The following is a 19,658-nucleotide window of genomic DNA, read 5'->3' as shown; positions in this document are numbered from 1 at the left end:
TATCGACAGCTCAACTTATTCTCTTCTGATGTACCATAATCTGTCACAGAGTGTCGGTGTCACTGAAGCAGCTTCCTGAGCAAGGGTTATACTGGGTGGTTTGCCATTGCCTTTCCAGCAGTAGTTAGGGAAGGAATTTGTGATTTGTTCACAGTGCCGGCGACAACTCGTCTACTCTTCGCGAAGGACACCATGGGATCTTTAACATCCACCAACTCATGTTGACAGACGGGACAGCAATTTCATGTCCATCCGAGGGACAAGACACATAAAACACCGGGATGACCGTTTATGGCTCGGTCGGGATTCAAATCCAGAGAAGCGCGTGCATACCTCTAGGCCATCCTATCTGCTCACATCGTAGACTCTTGCCAATTCTACCAACAGGAACACAAACTCTACATTGTACAAAAAAAAAAAAATGAAGTTTAAATAAAATATAAATGTGTGATTTGTAAATTTATCAAAGAAAACTTTGGGGGAACAAATAAATAAATAAATACAATGCACCACTAAGCAAGCAAATATAGTTTGAATACTACTTTTACCGACAGGGTAAAGAAAACAAACACGATCATCTTCAGTCATGGGCTCGAGGTATTGCCAACAACGCTTATTGGTCCTGTTGCCACAACAGAAATAGCAGATGAGAGTAAGAATAACGTACGGTTGTAGTACGTGATGACGTGTAGGCAGTTGAGAAGTTGCCTCTTGTATTCGTGGATCCTTTTCACTTGCACGTCAAAGATGGATGCCAGGTTGATTTTCACTTTGTATTCCTTCTCAAGGTAGGCTGCAAATTTTTGCTTGTTCTCCTAAAATAAAGGAAGTTAAAAAAAAAAATAATGGCAAGGTGATATCATTCTACAATGAAGCACGGAGTCTATAATTAAAGTGTATTCGCAATCCGTTGTCCGTACCTGCTTGACCTTGGCCACATCACGGATGAACGAGTCATCGTTCAGGCTCTTCTCCAGCTTCCTCAACTGGCTCAGATCACGAATGAAATCCTCTCCAATGCGCTGAATTACAAGGCACAGGCCGCATGAACATATATGGGTTAGTTATCAACTGTCAGGGCTTCAAGGCATTTCGTTTTACAAGCCATGGGGGTAATGTCACACATATCAGGCTTTCTGCAAAGAAGCAAATTCAGGGAATAATGAGATGTACTTTTGTTCTGAAAATAAAATTTGATGTGAATGTGTCATTAGATATGCTAGAGCAGAATGGAAGGCAACCCAATGTGAGGAATCAACTCACTCCAGTTGCGTTAGGCATCAACCCACTTTCAGGAAAATGCAGACCCCCCCCTCTGCCGCCACCCCAATGTGTCTCCAATTATCTGTCCCATTATTCACCACCTTGCTTCAATCCCTTTATTACACCTTCTGTTTAATACAAATAATAATAAAAATTCTTCTTCTTAGTTGTCAGTCGATTTGTTCATTTTCTGTTTCAACCCCACCTTCCCCTTCCCTCTTCTTGCTGTGTTTCATTCAGCTTGTGTGAAGCTTGTTCACCCCCCCCCACCATGTCCTACTCCCCTCCCCTTGATATCTCACTCACATACTCATCTGTTCATGGTATTTCCATGAGCTTCGATCAACCATGTATACAAAAACCTTCAGTGAATCACAAATTATTACAGTAACAAATATATATATATATATATATATATGTTATTTTTTTTTTTCAATGAAAGTCCAGAATTTACATGTCATTCCTCTTAACGGTCACATGCCTTTTGACTTTTGATCTTTTGAAAAGAAAATGTAATGAGTTCATCTTTGTATTACAGTCCATACTAGTGTCAGGTTTGGTCAATCTCTGCAGTGGTTCACATGTTATGGTAACAAAACAAATAGTGGAAGCACGGACAGACAACATGAAAACATAACACCATGCCTCCGGGCTTTGGCTGTGGAGGCATAAAAATAGAAAAGAAATTCAGATATTGCGATACCATTTTCATGTTAAACAGCAAGTATTCAAACTTACATAGCAATAACATTTAAAAATTGTACAAAACTGCACAAGCAACAGAGCAGGAGCTTTTAGAATGAGAATAAACAGATTATATCACACTGCCACCATCATTATCTCTTCAACACTTGGGTTCCAGAAGATGTAGTAAAGCTCAAAGGTCAGATTGTGATTGACGATGGGGTGGTGGTGGGTCACAAAACTATGAATCCAAGAAGGCAGGGCCCCGCATCAACAGACTCAGGAATACAGTTGCACAGGCGAGAGGAGGGGAGGGGGGAGGGATGAATGAAAGGAGGTGATCATTAAGTTTAGACTTGGGAGAGTAACAAGGGTTTCTGATCGAATGCGTATAACCTACCGGGCCAGGTATTGGGTCGAAACTTGAAAGGGCAGAAGGCAAACAAGAAGAGCTCTAACAAAAAAAAACTAGGTGGTATTCCGAGAATACATACCCCACGCAGTCTTGAGAAGGACTTGGTTCGAGCCAACTCTTGTTTTGTTTTTTTTCCTTTCTTTGATCCAATATGGCTGCCAGACCATGTGACACATGGTCATATTTATGAAAATCATGTTTAAATTTCAAGTCAACTGGATGAAAATTGAGGATTTTAGAAAATTGATCTACGTTGATCTCCAAAGAGTGACCACGAAATCACATGGTCATGTAACACGTGGTAAAGTTTAAATTTCCTTCACTGAACGGTTTTCGATGTACGCTTTGAACAAAATGCAGACACGTACGACATACGTCCGCACGCTACCGATCTCTTAACCCTGCCTTTTGCTTCGCGAGCGCAGGGTATAAATAACAGAAAAGTCAAACTTGTCTGTGCTCGTCAAGAATAAGAAGAAAAAATAAAAAAACACCTGAAACGGCCTCCTATCACAAAATGCAAATGATAGAGGACCTTAGATTTCATGGCCCAAAGTGGTGCAAGTTGGAAAGCAGCAACACCAGTCCGCAGGTAGGAGCCATTTACATGAAGGCCTGACACACAGTTATAAAATCCAAGGAAGATTGAAGGAGAGACTTGGCTCTGCAGAAAATTGACACGACGGCACACTTGGAGACGTGATCTCTCCAAGACACGTTATCTGATAGTAACACCCCGGAGCTTCAGTGACCAGAGCTCAACCAAAGGCTGAGTTATAATTAATTGGAGAACTTGCCACCCAGTTTGAATGGAGAAACAGTGAGGATCATGTTTGTTTGTTATTGGGGGTTTTTTTATTATTTTTCCTTTTTGGGGGGTGAGGGCGGTTATTACACGTTGACCACCTGTTGCTCATTTACTTGAGATCACAGCTGAGCGGGATGCTGCCACAGCCTTCCTGGTGGATGGGTGGGGAGCTATCATGCACAGAGTGGGGTCGTCTGCAAAATGGTACAATTGACTTTGTGTGATGAAGAGGTTGTTGATGTATGTCCATAAATAGGATTGGTCCATAAACACTCCCTTGAGGGACACCAGCCTCTGGAGATAAGGCATAGAAGAGATCATTTCAAAAGTAACCTGCTGCTTGTAAATGTACAGGAAATCTTAAATGCAGTTTGGGAGGCAATTTTGGATACCATCCGTTTGGAAATTATGGCAAGATGCCCGGCAGAATTAAATGCACAGGAAATGTCCAATTCGATGGCCCCCAACCTCTTGATTGAGATCAAGGATACATCCATTGTTGATGAAGCAATACCAGCATTTCCAAGATGGACTGACTTGGGTAGAAGTCAAGCTGATGATCGAGATAGTTAGACAAGAGATGAGTCTCGGGGTCTGCTGCATACACTGTCATTTCTGCAGGGAGAGTTAAGGCATGGCAGTGCTCAGCATTTCCCCATCCTATAGGAGTGAAGAACCAATGAATATGTTCCAGGTCGACTTGACCAACTGCTCTCAAGTCCTTTGGGATGTAGAGAGTCATGCAAGTTCCTACCTTCGGTGGGACCAATATTTAGTCCTGACACATGGTTGCGAGCTTCGCAGGGAGAGAGAGCATGTTCCCCATTGATGAGGATGGTTTTCCAAGAGGAAAGCGCAAGCTGCTTATGAGCCTCACCGCACAAAAAGATGAACCACAAACGAAAGATGATTTTTACAAGATTTTACATCCAAGATTAAGCAATTGTATTGCACATCATGACAGAATACCAGAAAAATGAAACCCCGATTTGGTTATTAATACCAATGGAAACAAACTCTAAGCCACTCACTTCTGCAATAATGTCAGCCAGGCCTGGGTTGCACAGAACAAGCCAGCGTCGTGGTGTGATGCCATTGGTTTTGTTTTGGAACTTGGATGGCTCGAGTTCCCAAAAGTCTCGGAAGCTGAGTGGACAAAAGTATAAACAATGGTCACACAAGTCACAATATTAAACTCCCACCGACTATAACAGCAAACCTACAGTGCCTATACAAAGTCTCCACCCCCTTTCAATATGATCACCTTTTGCTTCATTATAGTCTGGAATTAAATGAGACTTTTGCCACCTTTATTTACACATTGTAACCCACAACTCCCTCGTAAAAAAACAAATTCTACAAATTTCTGAAAATCAATTAAAAATACAAAACTAGAATATCTTGGTTGGACAAGTGTGTAGCTTTGGCCGTGTGCTTCATGTCGTCGTCATGCTGAAAGGTGAACTTCCATCCCAATTTCAGCCTTCTTACAGAGGGCAGCAGGTTTACCTCCAGGATTTTTCTGTATTTTGCTCCATCCATTTTCCCTTCTATCCTGACAAGTACCGCAGTCGCTGCTGATGAGAAACATCCCCATAACATGATGCTGCCACCACCATGCTTCATAGTAGGGATGGTGTTCTTTGGGTGATGTGCTATGTTGGGTTAGCACCAAATGTAATGTTTTGCTTTTAGGCCAAAAAGTTCCATCTCGGTTTTGTCAGACCACAATACCTTTTACCACATGGTTTCAGAATCTCCGGAATGGTTTTTGCATACCTCAAAGACGGTACTTAAGGTGGGCTTTTTTGAGTAATGGTTTCCTTCTTGCAACCCAACCATACAGGCCAGACTTGTGGAGTTCTTGGGATATTGTCACATGCACACATTGACTAGTCTTTGCCGAGCTGGAGGCCTTTCAAAGTTGCCATTGGCCTCTTGGTGGCCTCTCTGATCAGTCTCCTCCTTGCTTGGTCATCCAGTTTAGAGGGATGGTCTGATCAAAGCAGAGTCTTGGTGGGCCTATACACCTTCCACTTCTTCACAGGCTTGACTGTACTCCAAGAGATATTCAAGGCCTTTGAAATAATTTTATACCTATCCCCTGATCTGTGTCTTTCCACAACTTTAGCCCGGAGGTCCTTTGAAAGCTCCTTGGTGCTCATGGTTGAGTCTTTGCTGTGAAATGCACTACCCAGCAGAGGAAACCTACAGGAACAGCTGATATTATCCTGAAATAATCAGAATCACTGCAATTTAACACAGGTGGAAGCCAATTAACTTGGCATGTGATTATTTCAAGGTGATTGGTCACACGTGAGCTCATTTACAATTGCTATTATAAGGAGGATGGACACTCATCCAACCAAGATATTCTAGTTTTGTATTTTTCATCAATTTTCTGAAATTTGTTGAAATTGTTTTTCACTTGGAAGTTGTGGGTTACAATGTGTAAATAAAGGTAGGAAAAGTCTCATTTAATGCAATTTAATTCCAAACTGGAAGGCAACAAAAGGTGAAAATTTTGAATGGGGGTGTAGACATTCTAGAGGCACTGTCTGACATTTAAAAGAACAGTTTTTTCATAACAGGCAAAATAAATACATGATGATATTTTACAAAGTTGGCTTGACACACACCATGTGGTCTTGATGATGTCGGAATGAATGCGAGCAACACCGTTGACTGCGTGCGATCCAACAATACACAGGTGAGCCATATTGACACGCTTACCACCCTCCTCTTCAATCAGGGACATCCGACGCAAGCGATCCAAGTCCCCAGGGAACTTTCTGCTCACATTCTGGAGGGACAAAAAAGAAAAAAAAGTGGTGGCAGAGCCTGGAGTTGCATCAATGCAGAATTGTGCAAGTTGTTGCAAAGAAGCGATTGTTGGTGTAAAATGTCGGTGAAAGAAAAGCCGACACAAATTCACCAAGGACAGAAGTAGGCCTCACGTCAAGGTGGCGCCGATTGATCTCGTAGATAATTTCGAGGTGTCTCGGGAGCAGGGTACTCAGCAGATCCACAGGCCAACGCTCCAAGGCTTCAGGAAGCACCGTGTGATTTGTGTAAGCACAGGTTTTCACCAACACATCCCAGGCCTGCACAGAATCACATAAGCACAACTATTACCATGGTGCACCTCAACAGAACGTGATTGCAGATATATGTCTAGTGGCACAAGGTGCCAAACATGTGATATTATCATTTTAGGACAATTTCAAATTATTTTACAAAAGAACCACTGCTGGTCCTCTTCAAAGTCTGGACTGTGACGTGACAACCTGTTCAGAGAAAGCAAGGTCATCTTGCAAGCGCAGCCCATTTGTCCATAAACATAGAATCTTGCTGTGTGTGGTGTGCGCGCGCACACAAGTTGATATTGTCGACTGCCATCTCCACACGTGGGTGGGTTTCAGGAGATGGAACAGGGACCCAACAGGGAAACTACTCTTTACAAAAGCTGGTGGAGGCACAGTTAACCCTGTGCGAGCCGAAACGTCGAGTGGGATGATACAAGAGGTTGGAGAACTCCTTGGATATGTACATCAAGAAGTCGGTAGACTTCTCATGTTGAGATGGCCCGGACACTCCATTGGCTCAATACAACATAAATCCTCAAAAAAATAAAATAATAAATTCTACCAAGATAAAAACGTATAAAACTATGAATTACCTACCAGTCATCTGCAGAGAATTCCCCATCCAATAACACTCATTCGACCGGCACATCGTCGCTGAACGAGAACCAGAGTTGGTGTCAAAGCCACCCAATGCTCGCCTGTTTATACATTTATCGTTTTTAAATGACTCGTCTAATAATTAATATTTTTTATAAAGCATTGCAGCGAAGTCTGATCCAAATAATTTTAAAGCAATATATGTATTTGTATATTGTAATCAGTAACAAGAGCGCAAGTGAGCACAGTATACGCCCGAACAAGAAGGTATATACAGAATTGTGCTACCACATGGAAAACAGCATCCTGGTTGCCATGGCAACCACTTGATATGAGGAACGTACGTCATGACACCGTCTCCACAGTCTGTACCTATGTACCAAATATGAAACGTGAAAGTTGAAAACTTTGGGAGTTAGAGTGTGGACAGACGGACGGACAGACGACCGGCATTCCATAATACGCCCCGATATATATATATATATATATATATATATATATATATATATATATATATATATATATATATATATATATATATATCAGGCGTATAAAAAAGTGTGGTAGATCAAAACATTAGAAAGGAAAAAATAACTTGCACCAAAAACTTTAACATTTTCACGCTGATGCTTATGCTCACGCTCACGCCGGGGGTATCGCTATAGCTCTCTGTTCTTCGAACAGGCGAGCTAAAAACAGGGCAAGGAATCAATGCGTACGACATCCCCCGGATGGACGTCAAGGCAGTAGTACTGTCTGCTAGCATTAGTAGGTGGACATTAAAGATCCTACGGTGTCCTTAGCAAAGAGAAGACGAGTTATCGCCGGCACCATGAGCAAATTACAAATTCCTGCTCTAACCTACAGGGGGCACTGCATCAGTAGCACAGCTGATAGCGCCAGTTCTTCAAGTAATGTTCAAGTACCCTACCCCTCCCCCCTCCCTCGAGAAAATGATGCAACCTGCAGCAATGTGCTGCATACGAAAGAAGATCTGTGGAGTTAAAGTTCTGAAACTTAAGGATTCAGTTTCTGATGAAAGGGAATAATAAATAATGTCATGCAAAAATCACATTTACCCTTTGAAGCCTGAGCTCCTTGGACTTTCGGCTCCTCAACCCTAAACTCCCTGGAGAAAATACGGCCGCTGAGGTACATGAACGTTTGAATAGGGGCTGGTAAACCGGCCGCTCGTTTATATGGAGGTTTGAGTCGTGGCTAGTAAACCAGCCGATCAGGTATATGAACATTTGAATAGTGGCTGGTAAACCGGCCGCTCGTTTATATGGAGGTTTGAGTCATGGCAAGTAAACCGGCCGCTCAGGCATATGGAGGTTTGAATAGGGGCTGGTAAACTGGCTGCTCAGGTATATGGAGGTTTGAATAGGGGCTGGTAAACGGAGGTTTGAATAGGGGCTGGTAAACTGGCTGCTCAGGTATATGGAGGTTTGAATAGGGGCTGGTAAACTGGCTGCTCAGGTATATGGAGGTTTGAGTCGTGGCTAGTAAATCGGCTGCTCAAGCATATGTAGGATTGAATAGCAGCTGGTAAAACGGCCACCTGGTTTCAAAGGGTTAACATTGTACTTTCAGATTATTACAAACCATTTTCTGAAACTTCCTGTGACCAATACAAGTATGATTACCACGTTCCACAAGCATAACTTTTCACACGGTAACAAATTACCTTTTCCCATGGCATCTTCTCTTCGTCCACCATGATGCGCATGAGCTCGGGAATAGCAAGTGAAGGATGAGTATCATTCAGCTGGATCGCCACCTAGGAGACGGCACAAGACAAAAGCCACAATGTGCTTCGTAGAAGAAAACAATAAATAAATAAACAAACAAAACACCCATAGGATACACAAAAATACCGATGGATACAGCCGCAGTGTTGAGCACACTGGAGTGGCATCAGGAAGGTTGTAGGTTCAAATCCAGCTGAAGGCACCAGTATGAAGGATTATGGATTGTCGGCTTTTGGAAACCAACCAAGCTGGTTTAGAAGTCCCATGTTATAATCCAAGTATTGGTAGAAACCCAGCAACCTGAAGAATGACCTGCAGGAAGCAGAGTAACCTGCGTGCACGACCTCATTTAGTTGACGTAATTCCAGTCAATATCTAAATATACTTCTTGTCTGAACGATTTTCACATTGCCAGTCCATCTCCTCTCCTCTTCTCTCTCTGAATATGCTATCTTTTAATGTTTTTCCTCATCTAAATCTTGCTGATAATCAAGTGTCACCAGTTGTACAGCAAGCCATACATTCACACCACTTGCTACGTACTAGCAGCATGTTTTGTTCTCATTTGCTTGGTCATCCATTTTGTTCTTCATGTTCAGACTTGATGGCATAATGGTTGGAGCATCCGCTCTGAGTCGGGCAGGTCAGCGGTTTGAATCCCGGCCGAGTCAGACCAAAGACTATAAAAATGGGACGTGCTGCTTCCTTGCTTGATGCTCAGGATTTAGAAAAAGGATGGAGGGTGGACAAACAACCACAGGTGGGCCACCATTGGGAATTATTTATGGGCCTAATGGCCTCATCCTGTATCGAAATCCTTTGTGAGGGAACTCGTATTAATGTTGCTCCTTTAGGAGTCCCGACTTTTTATTTCAAATAAACTGTGGGTAAAGGAAAACTCATGCTCACCTTGTCAGGGAAGCTGTCAAACGATGTGCGGACGGCCTCACGGGAGCCAAACTTGGATGCCTTGTAGCGGCGAACGATGTCCTGCAGTGTCGCAGCCACCACAAAATACTCCTGCTTCAAGCGAAGTTCTTTGCCTTCGAAAAACTGAGGAAACAAAGCTTTGTTGACCTTCCTGGTCTGTGGTGTCAATACATAATCATAAATGGTGAGAGTGAAAAACGAGGATGTTGAATGGCAGGTGTAGCGGTTACGTTGTCGTTGGGGTAAAGGACACGAGAGATGTTCTCTGCCAAATTCCTGTCCAGCACAGCCTGGATGTAATCTCCGACGTTAACTGTACAAAGAGAAATCTCACCATGAACCAACACAGCAAAATTAGGAATGTGCACCAATGCCCAAGCCCAGGTCACAGTACCATCAAATGGCAAATGCTTACCCTTCCCTGAAACACATACAACCAATGCACCAGCAGCTTAAGGCCCGGTCACACCTTGACGTTTTAGCCAACGTATGCCGATTTTTGAATTTTTTTTCTAAAACGCTGGCACACGTTGAATACGTTATGGGTAAGTTTTGATAACATTGAGAGCACGCTGAAAAACACTGCCATACGTCGTTGTACGTTGGCTTTAAACGTTGTACTTTTCGGTTGTCCTCAAATTTTTTCATGCTTGAAATTTCACGACGTATGCCAGCGTATGACTCACACGTTCCGCTACGCTGGCCACAAGTTGTATGCACGGTCTGCGATCGTTGACAGACGTCAACACATGCTACTTGTAAGTTAATCATAAGTTGAGACACGCCGAGGTAATGTTTAGCGTACCCGAAACTTATTTATAACCTATGATTAACGTGTTGTTGGCACGTTACGCGATCGTTGCCACACAGACAGACGTTACTTTTAAGTTACTCATAGGCTGAAAGACGTCGGTACAATGGATCGTCCTTGCGTCAGCATCCACGGCCACGGCCAGGACACTTATTTGCAGCATTCTTCAAACTTTTCTTCGGCATGACGAGGATGTTCACACTTCGATGTCTAGCTTGGCTCTGATTCCAATTGTCCATCGGCAGCGTCTATTTAAAATAGTCGAGTTTGAGCATTTTAACACGTTCAGAAGAAACGCTTCAAATTTCAAAACCTCAGCGTCAAAAAACAAAGGCGAGTGACAGCAATTTAAATCGTTCATTGTAAACAATGAAAATAGCTGAGTGGTACCGTTTAAAAGTCGTTGATTGTAAAAAAAATCCAATTGTTGAGCGCAAGCGTCTACTTTCAATAGTGGAGATGCAGCCATTTAAATCGTTGTGTGGCAGCCTATGAACCTACCCGTGGACACGCGGACGCAAGGAGGATCCATCATAGCCCACACCCTCCCCTACTACTGCCAACATGAACAAACTACTACTAATACTAATACTAATACTGATACTGATACTGCTGACATGGACATCGACTCAAAAAGGAACTCGAAAACACTGTTGGGTTCCCTTTTATGAGCAGCATTTTTATATACCAATTCCCAAAACCGCTGGGAACACGTCTTTATATGGCAGTTGTAAGCTAGAAACACGTTCATTTTTTTTTTTTGTCGACCGGAAGACGTCATTGGAATACGTCTACATACGTCGATGTGTGTTGGGACTACGTAAAGAATTGGTTCAAAGCACGTCAAACATAAATTAGAAATAAGTTTCGCGTAAAAAAGACATTACCGCGACGTGTTTCGACTTATGAGTAGCTTATAAGTACCTTTGTGGACGTGTGTAAGCGTCCACATATCGTGTGTAAAACTTACCCTCATCGCATGCGGAACGTGTGTCATACGCCGAGTACGTCGTAAAATTTTGAACATGTTTAAAATTTCTTGACGTACTCTACTTACTACGAGGTACAATAGCGTACTTTAGCGTTCTACTCACGTATACCAAACTTACTCATACTGTATTTGACGTGCCCCAACGTTTTAGACACATTTTTCTTAGGTCGGCATACGCTGGCAAGATCACCAAGGTGTGACCGCGATGTTGACACTTCCATTTCTACGGCAGTTATGATTCGAATCGTTGTGCGTCAGCCTTTTAATAGGCTACGTCACGACATCGTCGGCGATGCGTGCAACGCGCTATGCCGAAGTTAGACTATCGTTGGGCATCGGTTGTGTAGGCCGACAACAGGTTCAGCATTCGTTGGTATAAGTTATCTATAACACAACGAAACGTTCTGTGTCCATTACTAATATGTTATGCATACGACCAACTCGTTATGAATACGTCCGAATCTTTAAAAAAAAAAACATCAAAAGTTCAACGTCAGCCAGCGTTTTACATACATTTTAATACGTTGCCATCGCTGGCTAAAACGTCAAGGTGTGACCGGGCCTTTACAAAGCAATATTCCAACCAAGTTCAGTAAGAATTCAGACTACATGTTTTTCTTAAATTTAAACCACAGAGATAAATAAGTAACAGCACATTACAAATAATTGTGTGCAACACTCGCCAAACCAGAGAACGATGCCCGATTAGTGGGTATGTGGTTCTGGAGATTGAAGGCTAAGTATTTGTTATAAAAGGATAGCAAAGAAGTGGTTATGAACAAGACTGAAAGCTGATGGTAGGGATGTGGTTATGAAGATGCCATTCATACATTCCTGCAGGTTGAAGTCATTGGGAGCCTTGGCAGACCAGAGACGCATCGTGTTAACAGCATTGTTTCCATAACCAGGAACAGGTGTGTCATAAGGCAGTGCAAATACAAGCTGTAAAGGAAATGGGAGTCAAGTTAGCGTATTAACATATTTCTAAGTTGAACTAATCCTAACCAGCAAGAAAACAGAAGAAAGCTTGTGAGAAAGATCAAAGAGGAAGGAAATAAAAAGGGCATTTTAAAAGGTCAAGCTGATTGTCACAATTTGAACTTGAAGGGCACTTGACAGAGCACATACCTCCACCACACAATGCTTGATTAAGTAGAACATATTGGGCCCAATATATATTTGAAATATCATGCTATATATAGTTTTTGGCCCCATCTCTCAATGGTGAAGAAGCGCTTCATAATTTGAAAAAATACTCGTATCCGGATCTTCACCAAAATCGAATCAATTTGTCCTAGTCACACACCCAACCTGCCCACCAAATTTCATCCGAATCCATACACAACTTTTTGAGATATCCTGCACACAAACAAGAAAGATGTAGTGCAGAGCACAATACTTGTGAAATCCATAAAACAAATTTGACCTCAAACATAAATGGTGGTTGAATCCAATGACCAAATATGCAACTCCTCTTCAAATCTCAAGTCAATCAGATGAAAATTGACAATTTTAGAAAGTCGGCCTATGTTGACTTTTTGGTCGACGTTGACCACAAAATAATTGGTTGTTGAATTCAGTGAACGGACATGCAAACCCTCTTCAAATTTCTAGTCAATTGGACGAAAATTGAGGATTTTAGAAATCTGACAAATTTGTTTACCTTTGGCCTATATTGACCTTTTGACCTCAAACAATAGGCTGTCTTATGATGAATTCTATCATGTGGTGAAGTTTTGTGAAGATCAGTTTAAAATTGTGACCTCGAGGCAACATAAAAATGAAAAATCACTCAATGACAATTGGCAAAACAGAACAAGGAAGAACGGCACTCAGAAGAGCACTAACCTCTGCCAGGCTGAACACTTTACGTTTTGTATCCCATTGATAGGATGGATTTGAACCAAAATCGAATTGGCTTGTTCTTGTCACATCACCAACTTTTGTAATAACTTGTCGACAACTTTATGAGATATCATGATTTTTAAAGTCTGGCCTTAGCTCTCAAACTTAGAAATTCAGCTTAGATTGAGCTTTTGACCTCAAAAATAATTGATGGTTGAATTCAGTGAACTGATATGAAAATCCTGTTTAAATTTCAAGTTCATCGCATGAAAATTAGAGATTCTAGAAATCTGGCCTATGTTGACCTAAACATTAATTGGTGGTTGAATTCAGTGACCTGATATGCAAATGCTCTTCAAATTTCAAGTCAATCGGATGAAAACTGACAATTTTAGAAAGTTGGCCTATTTGCAAAATATTGCAAAAAGTTGACCTTATGGCCTATGTTGACCTTGAAAATAATAAGTGGTTGAATTCAATGACCTGATAAGCAAATTCTGTTCAAATTCCAAGTTGATTGGATGAAAATTGAGGATTTTAGAAAATTTGGCCCAAATTGACCTTTTGGCCGACCAAGTTTTATGAAACTTCAATGCAGGACCATCGCAGGGTCAGAAATCATAATCTCCAAAAATTTCAGAACGATCGGCTGAGCAGTTTGGGATAGAGGCGAGCGGACAGACAGACAGACAGGCAAACAAACAGGACTGATCAACATATTTGTTTAAAAAAAAAAACATTGCCAAGTAACAGACAAACAAACATAAAAACAGAATAATGCATGCAACCAACCAATATACTTGAAAAATCTTTGATTTTTGCTAAGTAACAAACAAACAAATAGGGGCAAAAACAACCTCCTTCCACCTTCGATGAAAGATGTAAAAAAAAAATATATATATATATATATATATATATATATATATATATATATATATATATATATATATATATATATATATATATATATATATATATATATATACACACACACACACACACACACACACACACACACACACACACACACACACACACACACACACACACACACACACACACACACACACACACACACACACACACACACACACACACACAATTAGTTTTTTTTCATCATGAAATGTAAAGCACAATTAACAAAGATTGTTGGTTTTGTCATTACTACTCCAAACAGATTAGAAATTGTTTATTTATGATTATCAAAATGGAAAGGATGCAAGATGATTATTCCCACCAATGATTGTGCACGATTCACGGAGCGCAAAAACAACTCGATGGCACGCCATCGCAAACCCCAACACTTCCCACCTCAAGCAAAGTTGAAAGATTGCAAAAAGTTCCACCAAGAACGACCTCGTATAATATTTTGAGTTCAATTCCCCCCCCTCCATTTTGACCCCTGTAACTCTAAGTACTCAAACCATGGGCATGACCCGAGGGTCAGATCCAAAATAAATCGTTACACATTTCATGTGTCCCCCAATGTTGATTGTATTAAGTTTCATTTTTATTTTTTTAATGTTTTAAAATGTGCCTGTAATTGAATTTTTCACCCCACCCCAGGGGGATACTTTTGGGGGGCTAAAATTTACACTACTTTTGCAAGTTCTTACCATGTGGTGATCCAAACTACCAAGTTTTGTTATTTTATGCACAACCAAAAATAACCAATCCCAATACGGGACTTCCAAAATGACATATGAATGTTAACGAGGCCTTTCACACATGCGCAGCGTGTAAATTTTCAGCAACTAACTTCTGCTAGACGGGACTCTTTTAACCTGCCGTCGCGAGCAAAGAATCTGCAACTTAAATTGTATTTTTAACAAAATTTTCAGAATTTATATGAAAGAGGAGCAATATCAAGATTGTAAAGCATTATTGTTGGGTGTTTGGATGCAAATCAGAAAGGCTTCGAGTGTGAGATAGCCACCCACGTGGAATGACAACTGGTTACAAAAATAAATTTAAAAAATAAAATAAAAACCGTGTTTGGTCGAAATTAAGCCCCACGATAACCAAATAGGTATAGAGAGAGATTGTCCATGCGAATGGTTGGAACCAGATTTAATGGTTTACTGTAGTGTGTAATAATCATAAATATCAGCCTGGAACAAATACACAAGACAGGTATGAAGGGATTTTAAGATTAAAAAGCAAACCAATAATAAGCATGTTAATAAACGATGGAGCTCCAAAAACAACACTGTGGCCTGACCGAAGGCACTGGCTTCACTAGAAAGTTCTGCAGCAAGCGGTACGTGGCCTGAATGTTGCACACAGTGGCTCAATCGTGATGAAAGCTTGAACAGTTCTAAGCACATACCTGTGTATTCACCCATTTAGTTCCTTCATCTGTATGCTCGACGTGCCCATAAAAGTGCACAGGTAGCATATACTCGGGCCTAGCCTTCTCCCAAGGATTTCCATAACGCAGCCAGTCATCAGCTTCCTCCATCTGAGATGGATGGGGGGCACACACTGAAAAGACCATGCACATGGTGCTGCTCAAAAGCAGCACTTAATGCTACATTTCAACAAAAATCGGTGTTGGGAAATTAGAAGGTGCTTCAGCAGGTGTGCACTTAGCTTAGATGGACAACGCAATGCATAAATGAATTATCGCCAATAAAGTTAGTATAGCAACAGGACTGATACAAATGGTACCAAATTTCCCTTCGTAAAAAAGGACTAAATTAAATGCTGTGGCATTATTTGATTATAATTTTCAAACATCCATTATAGAAGGCTGGAAGCCTGGTGTTGGCTTAGTGGTTAGGATGGTGGCTTGGGATCCCAGGGTCCTGAGTTCAAGCCCCGTTGGCTGCTGAATTAACACCAGGGGGTTGACTCAGCCTGTCATCCTTCCGAGGTCGGCGAAATGAGTGCCAGTGTACTGGTCCCGGTGTATGCCCCAGTTAGAATAGGTGTACCATATCCCTGTGTGTCGTAAGAGGCGACCAGGGTTGGCGTCAGGAAGGGCATCCGGCCATAAAACATTGCCTCAAGAAAAAGCCAAACCCCTGCACAGCAGGGAAAAATGGCTGTAAAAACGGTCATTTTTTTATTTCATTATAGAAGGCTGGCTAATCAGACATTACAGATATTACAGTTAAAGTTAAACACGTTGTAGTCATGTTTCAGATGAAGATTGGAATAACCACTCCCACACCCCAAATTAGACACCAGATTTTAAGATAACGATTCTTTCAATTGAATCGCAGCGCAGTCATTACTCTGAAATGGCAACGGCGCACCCCGAAGACCACAAAAAGTTTCGCCGAGCTGATGGCGCACCCCCGAATTGAGACAGTAAATGTTAAGTGACAAATTTTATTGAGGTAGTTTAATAAAATCTAGGAAATGCATGCACTATATTGAGAGAAGCATTACAATCGTGATTAAATAGATCCAGAAGACAGGAAATGTAAAGTGGAATTGGAAAGCGAGAGCAGAAATAAGCGAGCGATGTTACATAAATATGTTAGATTTGATAATTGACATGGATGACTGATTTATCATCTTCCATCATCCTCTGAAAAAAAAAAAAATTTCTTTCTTTCTGTAAAGTTTATTTGGCAAAGGTTACAATCTTGGACTCCAATGCATGATACTTGACTAAAGGTGCAGGAATATGGAATACAAGTTACACCTGGGTCCTGGATATAGCTCACGACTGCAAAATGGTGTAACCAGCAAATTTAAGTGTGTAGATCTACAAAAAAGCACCAAAAGGTATGAGTGTTTGACATTACAAGTGTTCGTTATTTCTGCAATTATTTTGTCCAAAGACTGATACCAAATATTAAGTCGAGGGTGTCAATAATTTTGTCAATGCCATTTCTTTTTATTTTCTGATTTCAAAGGATATATTAAGTTCTGAATAAAAAACAAAGGTTCTGTAAATATTAACAGTGAAAAAAAGAATTGTGGAGACCAAATACTTTTGTCAATTTCAACTTATGTTTAGAGAAAATTGTGAGTTGTTTGAAAAAAGTGCGAGGGTGCTAATATTTTTGGCCATGACTGTAGCTGTTACAGAGAACAGTTACTGTTGTTATTAATCGATCAATCACGTTTGAAGTCTTCAGCACTTTCGACCTATTTGCAAGTTTAAAGCTGTCCGAATGGTTAGAGTTCGTAAAGGCCCGGTCACACCTTGACGTTTTAGGCAACGTATGCCGATTTTTGAATTTTTTTTCTAAAACGCTGGCACACGTTGAATACGTTATGGGTAAGTTTTGATAACATTGAGAGCACGCTGGCATACGTCGTAGTACGTTGCCATACGTCGTTGTACTTTTCGGTTGTCCTCAAATTTTTTCATGCTTGAAATTTCACGACGTTGCCGGCGTATGACTCACACATTCCGCTACGCTGGACACAAGTTGTAGGCACGGTCTGCGATCGTTGACAGACGTCAACACATGCTACTTGTAAGTTAATCATAAGTTGAGACACGCCGAGGTAATGTTTAGAGTACCCGAAACTTATTTCCTACCTATGATTAACGTGTTGTTGGCACGTTACGCGATCGTTGCCACACGTCGACAGACGTTACTTTTAAGTTACTCATAGGCTGAAAGACGTCGGTATAATGGATCGTCCTTGCGTCAGCGTCCACGGCCACGGCCAGGACACTTAATTGCAGCATTCTTCAAACTTTTCTTCGGCATGACGAGGATGTTCACACTTCGATGTCTAGCTTGGCTATGATTCCAATTGTCCATCGGCAGCGTCTATTTAAAATATCAAAAATTCAGCGTCATATTAAAAATATTCAGCGTCAAAAAACAAAGGCGAGTGACAGCAATTTAAATCGTTCATTGTAAACAATGAAAATGGCTGAGTGGTACCGTTTAAAAGTCGTTGAGTAAAAAAAATCCAATTGTTGAGCGCAAGCGTCTACTTTCAATAGTGGAGATGCAGCCATTTAAATCGTTGAGTGGCAGCCGATGAACCTACAAGCGGACGCAAGGACGATCCATCATAACCCACACCCTCCCCCTCACACCCACCTACTACTGCCAACATGAACAAACTACTACTAATACTAATACTAATACTGATACTGATACTGTTACTGCTGACATGGACATCGACTCAAAAAGGAACTCGAAAACACTGTTGGGTTCCCCTTTTATGAGCACCATTTTTATATACCAATTCCCAAAACGCTGGGAACACGTCTTTATATGGCAGTTGTAAGCTAGAAACACGTTCATTTATTTTTTTTTGGTCGACCGGTAGACGTCATTGGAATACGTCTACATACGTCGATGTGTGTTGGGACTACGTAAAGAATTGGTTCAAAGCACGTCGAACATAAGTTAGAAATAAGTTTCGCGTAAAAAAGACATTACCGCAACGTGTTTCGACTTATGAGTAGCTTATAAGTAGCCTTTGTGGACGTGTGTAAGCGTCCACATATCGTGTGTAAAACTTATCCCCATCGCATGCGGAACGTGTGTCATACGCCGAGTACGTCGTAAAATTTTGAACATGTTCAAAATTTCTTGACGTACTCTACTTACTACGACTTATGAAAACGTATTTAGCGTTCTACTCGCGCATACCAAACTTACCCATACCGTATTCGACGTGCCCCAACGTTTTAGACACTTTTTGTTACGTCGGCATACGCTGGCAAGATCGCCAAGGTGTGACCGCGATTTTGACCCTTCCATTTCTACGTCAGTTATGATTTGAATCGTTGTGCGCCAGCCTTTTAATAGGCTACGTCACGACATCGTCGGCGATGCGTGCAACGCGCTATGCCTGAGTTAGACTATCGTTGGGCATCGGTTGTGTAGGCCGACAACAGGTTCAGCATTCGTTGGTATAAGTTATCTATAACACAACGAAACGTTCTGTGTCCGTTACCAATGCGTTATACATAAGACCAAGTCGCTATGAATACGTCCGAATCTTTAAAAAAAAACATCAAAAGTTCAACGTAAGCCAGCGTTTTACATAAATTTTAACACGTTGCCATCGCTGGCTAAAACGTCAAGGTGTGACCGGGCCTTTAGACCTATCCAGCAGGGTTATTAAAGGGTTTATTTATCCTTTGTTAATGTTTTGAAGGTGACGAAGACAGTTACGGTGACATTAAGGTCTTTCACTCAGATTCGAAAAATGCATGACATGGTCTCCCTGGAAAGATAGCGAAGGCAAAAACAGTAGAAAGGTTCAAATGAGAATTATTCCACATTGGTGCCTAGAAGCATTGGGGATAGAGGGGTACAGGGATATTCACAGAAATGCACAGGCATGATGAGCCTGATGACATTCTCCTGCATGAGTGAGAGTGAGTAAGTGCGAGTATTTTTCTCAGAAAACCAAACGGATCTTCATCATACTTCAGAGATTCATGAGTGAGTGCCGGGGAGTGTTTGCGGCAAAAACAAATTTCAAAATTTTGAAGAAGAAGAAAAAAATTTACTCTGAAGCCATAGGCAGCCAGGCCCAGGT

At 41.3% G+C, this 19,658-nt stretch overlaps 1 protein-coding gene across 1 annotated transcript in view; it reads right to left on the bottom strand.

Moving 5' to 3' along the window:
* LOC147022813 (glycogen phosphorylase, muscle form) overlaps window positions 1-19,658 on the bottom strand; it is a 67,125-nt gene that overhangs the window by 10,204 nt on the left and 37,263 nt on the right. The window contains exons 5-14 of the mRNA XM_085887651.1: window positions 15,511-15,642; window positions 12,167-12,278; window positions 9,765-9,847; window positions 9,514-9,657; window positions 8,541-8,633; window positions 6,128-6,274; window positions 5,810-5,973; window positions 4,202-4,316; window positions 921-1,022; window positions 668-815 (exon numbers count right to left, since the gene is read on the bottom strand). Coding sequence (XP_085743777.1) covers window positions 668-815; window positions 921-1,022; window positions 4,202-4,316; window positions 5,810-5,973; window positions 6,128-6,274; window positions 8,541-8,633; window positions 9,514-9,657; window positions 9,765-9,847; window positions 12,167-12,278; window positions 15,511-15,642 — 1,240 coding nt within the window. The remainder of the gene's footprint in view (window positions 1-667; window positions 816-920; window positions 1,023-4,201; window positions 4,317-5,809; window positions 5,974-6,127; window positions 6,275-8,540; window positions 8,634-9,513; window positions 9,658-9,764; window positions 9,848-12,166; window positions 12,279-15,510; window positions 15,643-19,658) is intronic.

The sequence above is a fragment of the Eptatretus burgeri genome, chromosome 7, assembly GCF_056783735.1.
Source record: "Eptatretus burgeri isolate ZD-2024b chromosome 7, Ebu_testis_v1, whole genome shotgun sequence".
Classification (NCBI taxonomy): Eukaryota; Metazoa; Chordata; class Myxini; order Myxiniformes; family Myxinidae; genus Eptatretus; species Eptatretus burgeri.
This window is presented reverse-complemented; position numbering and strand designations above follow the sequence as displayed.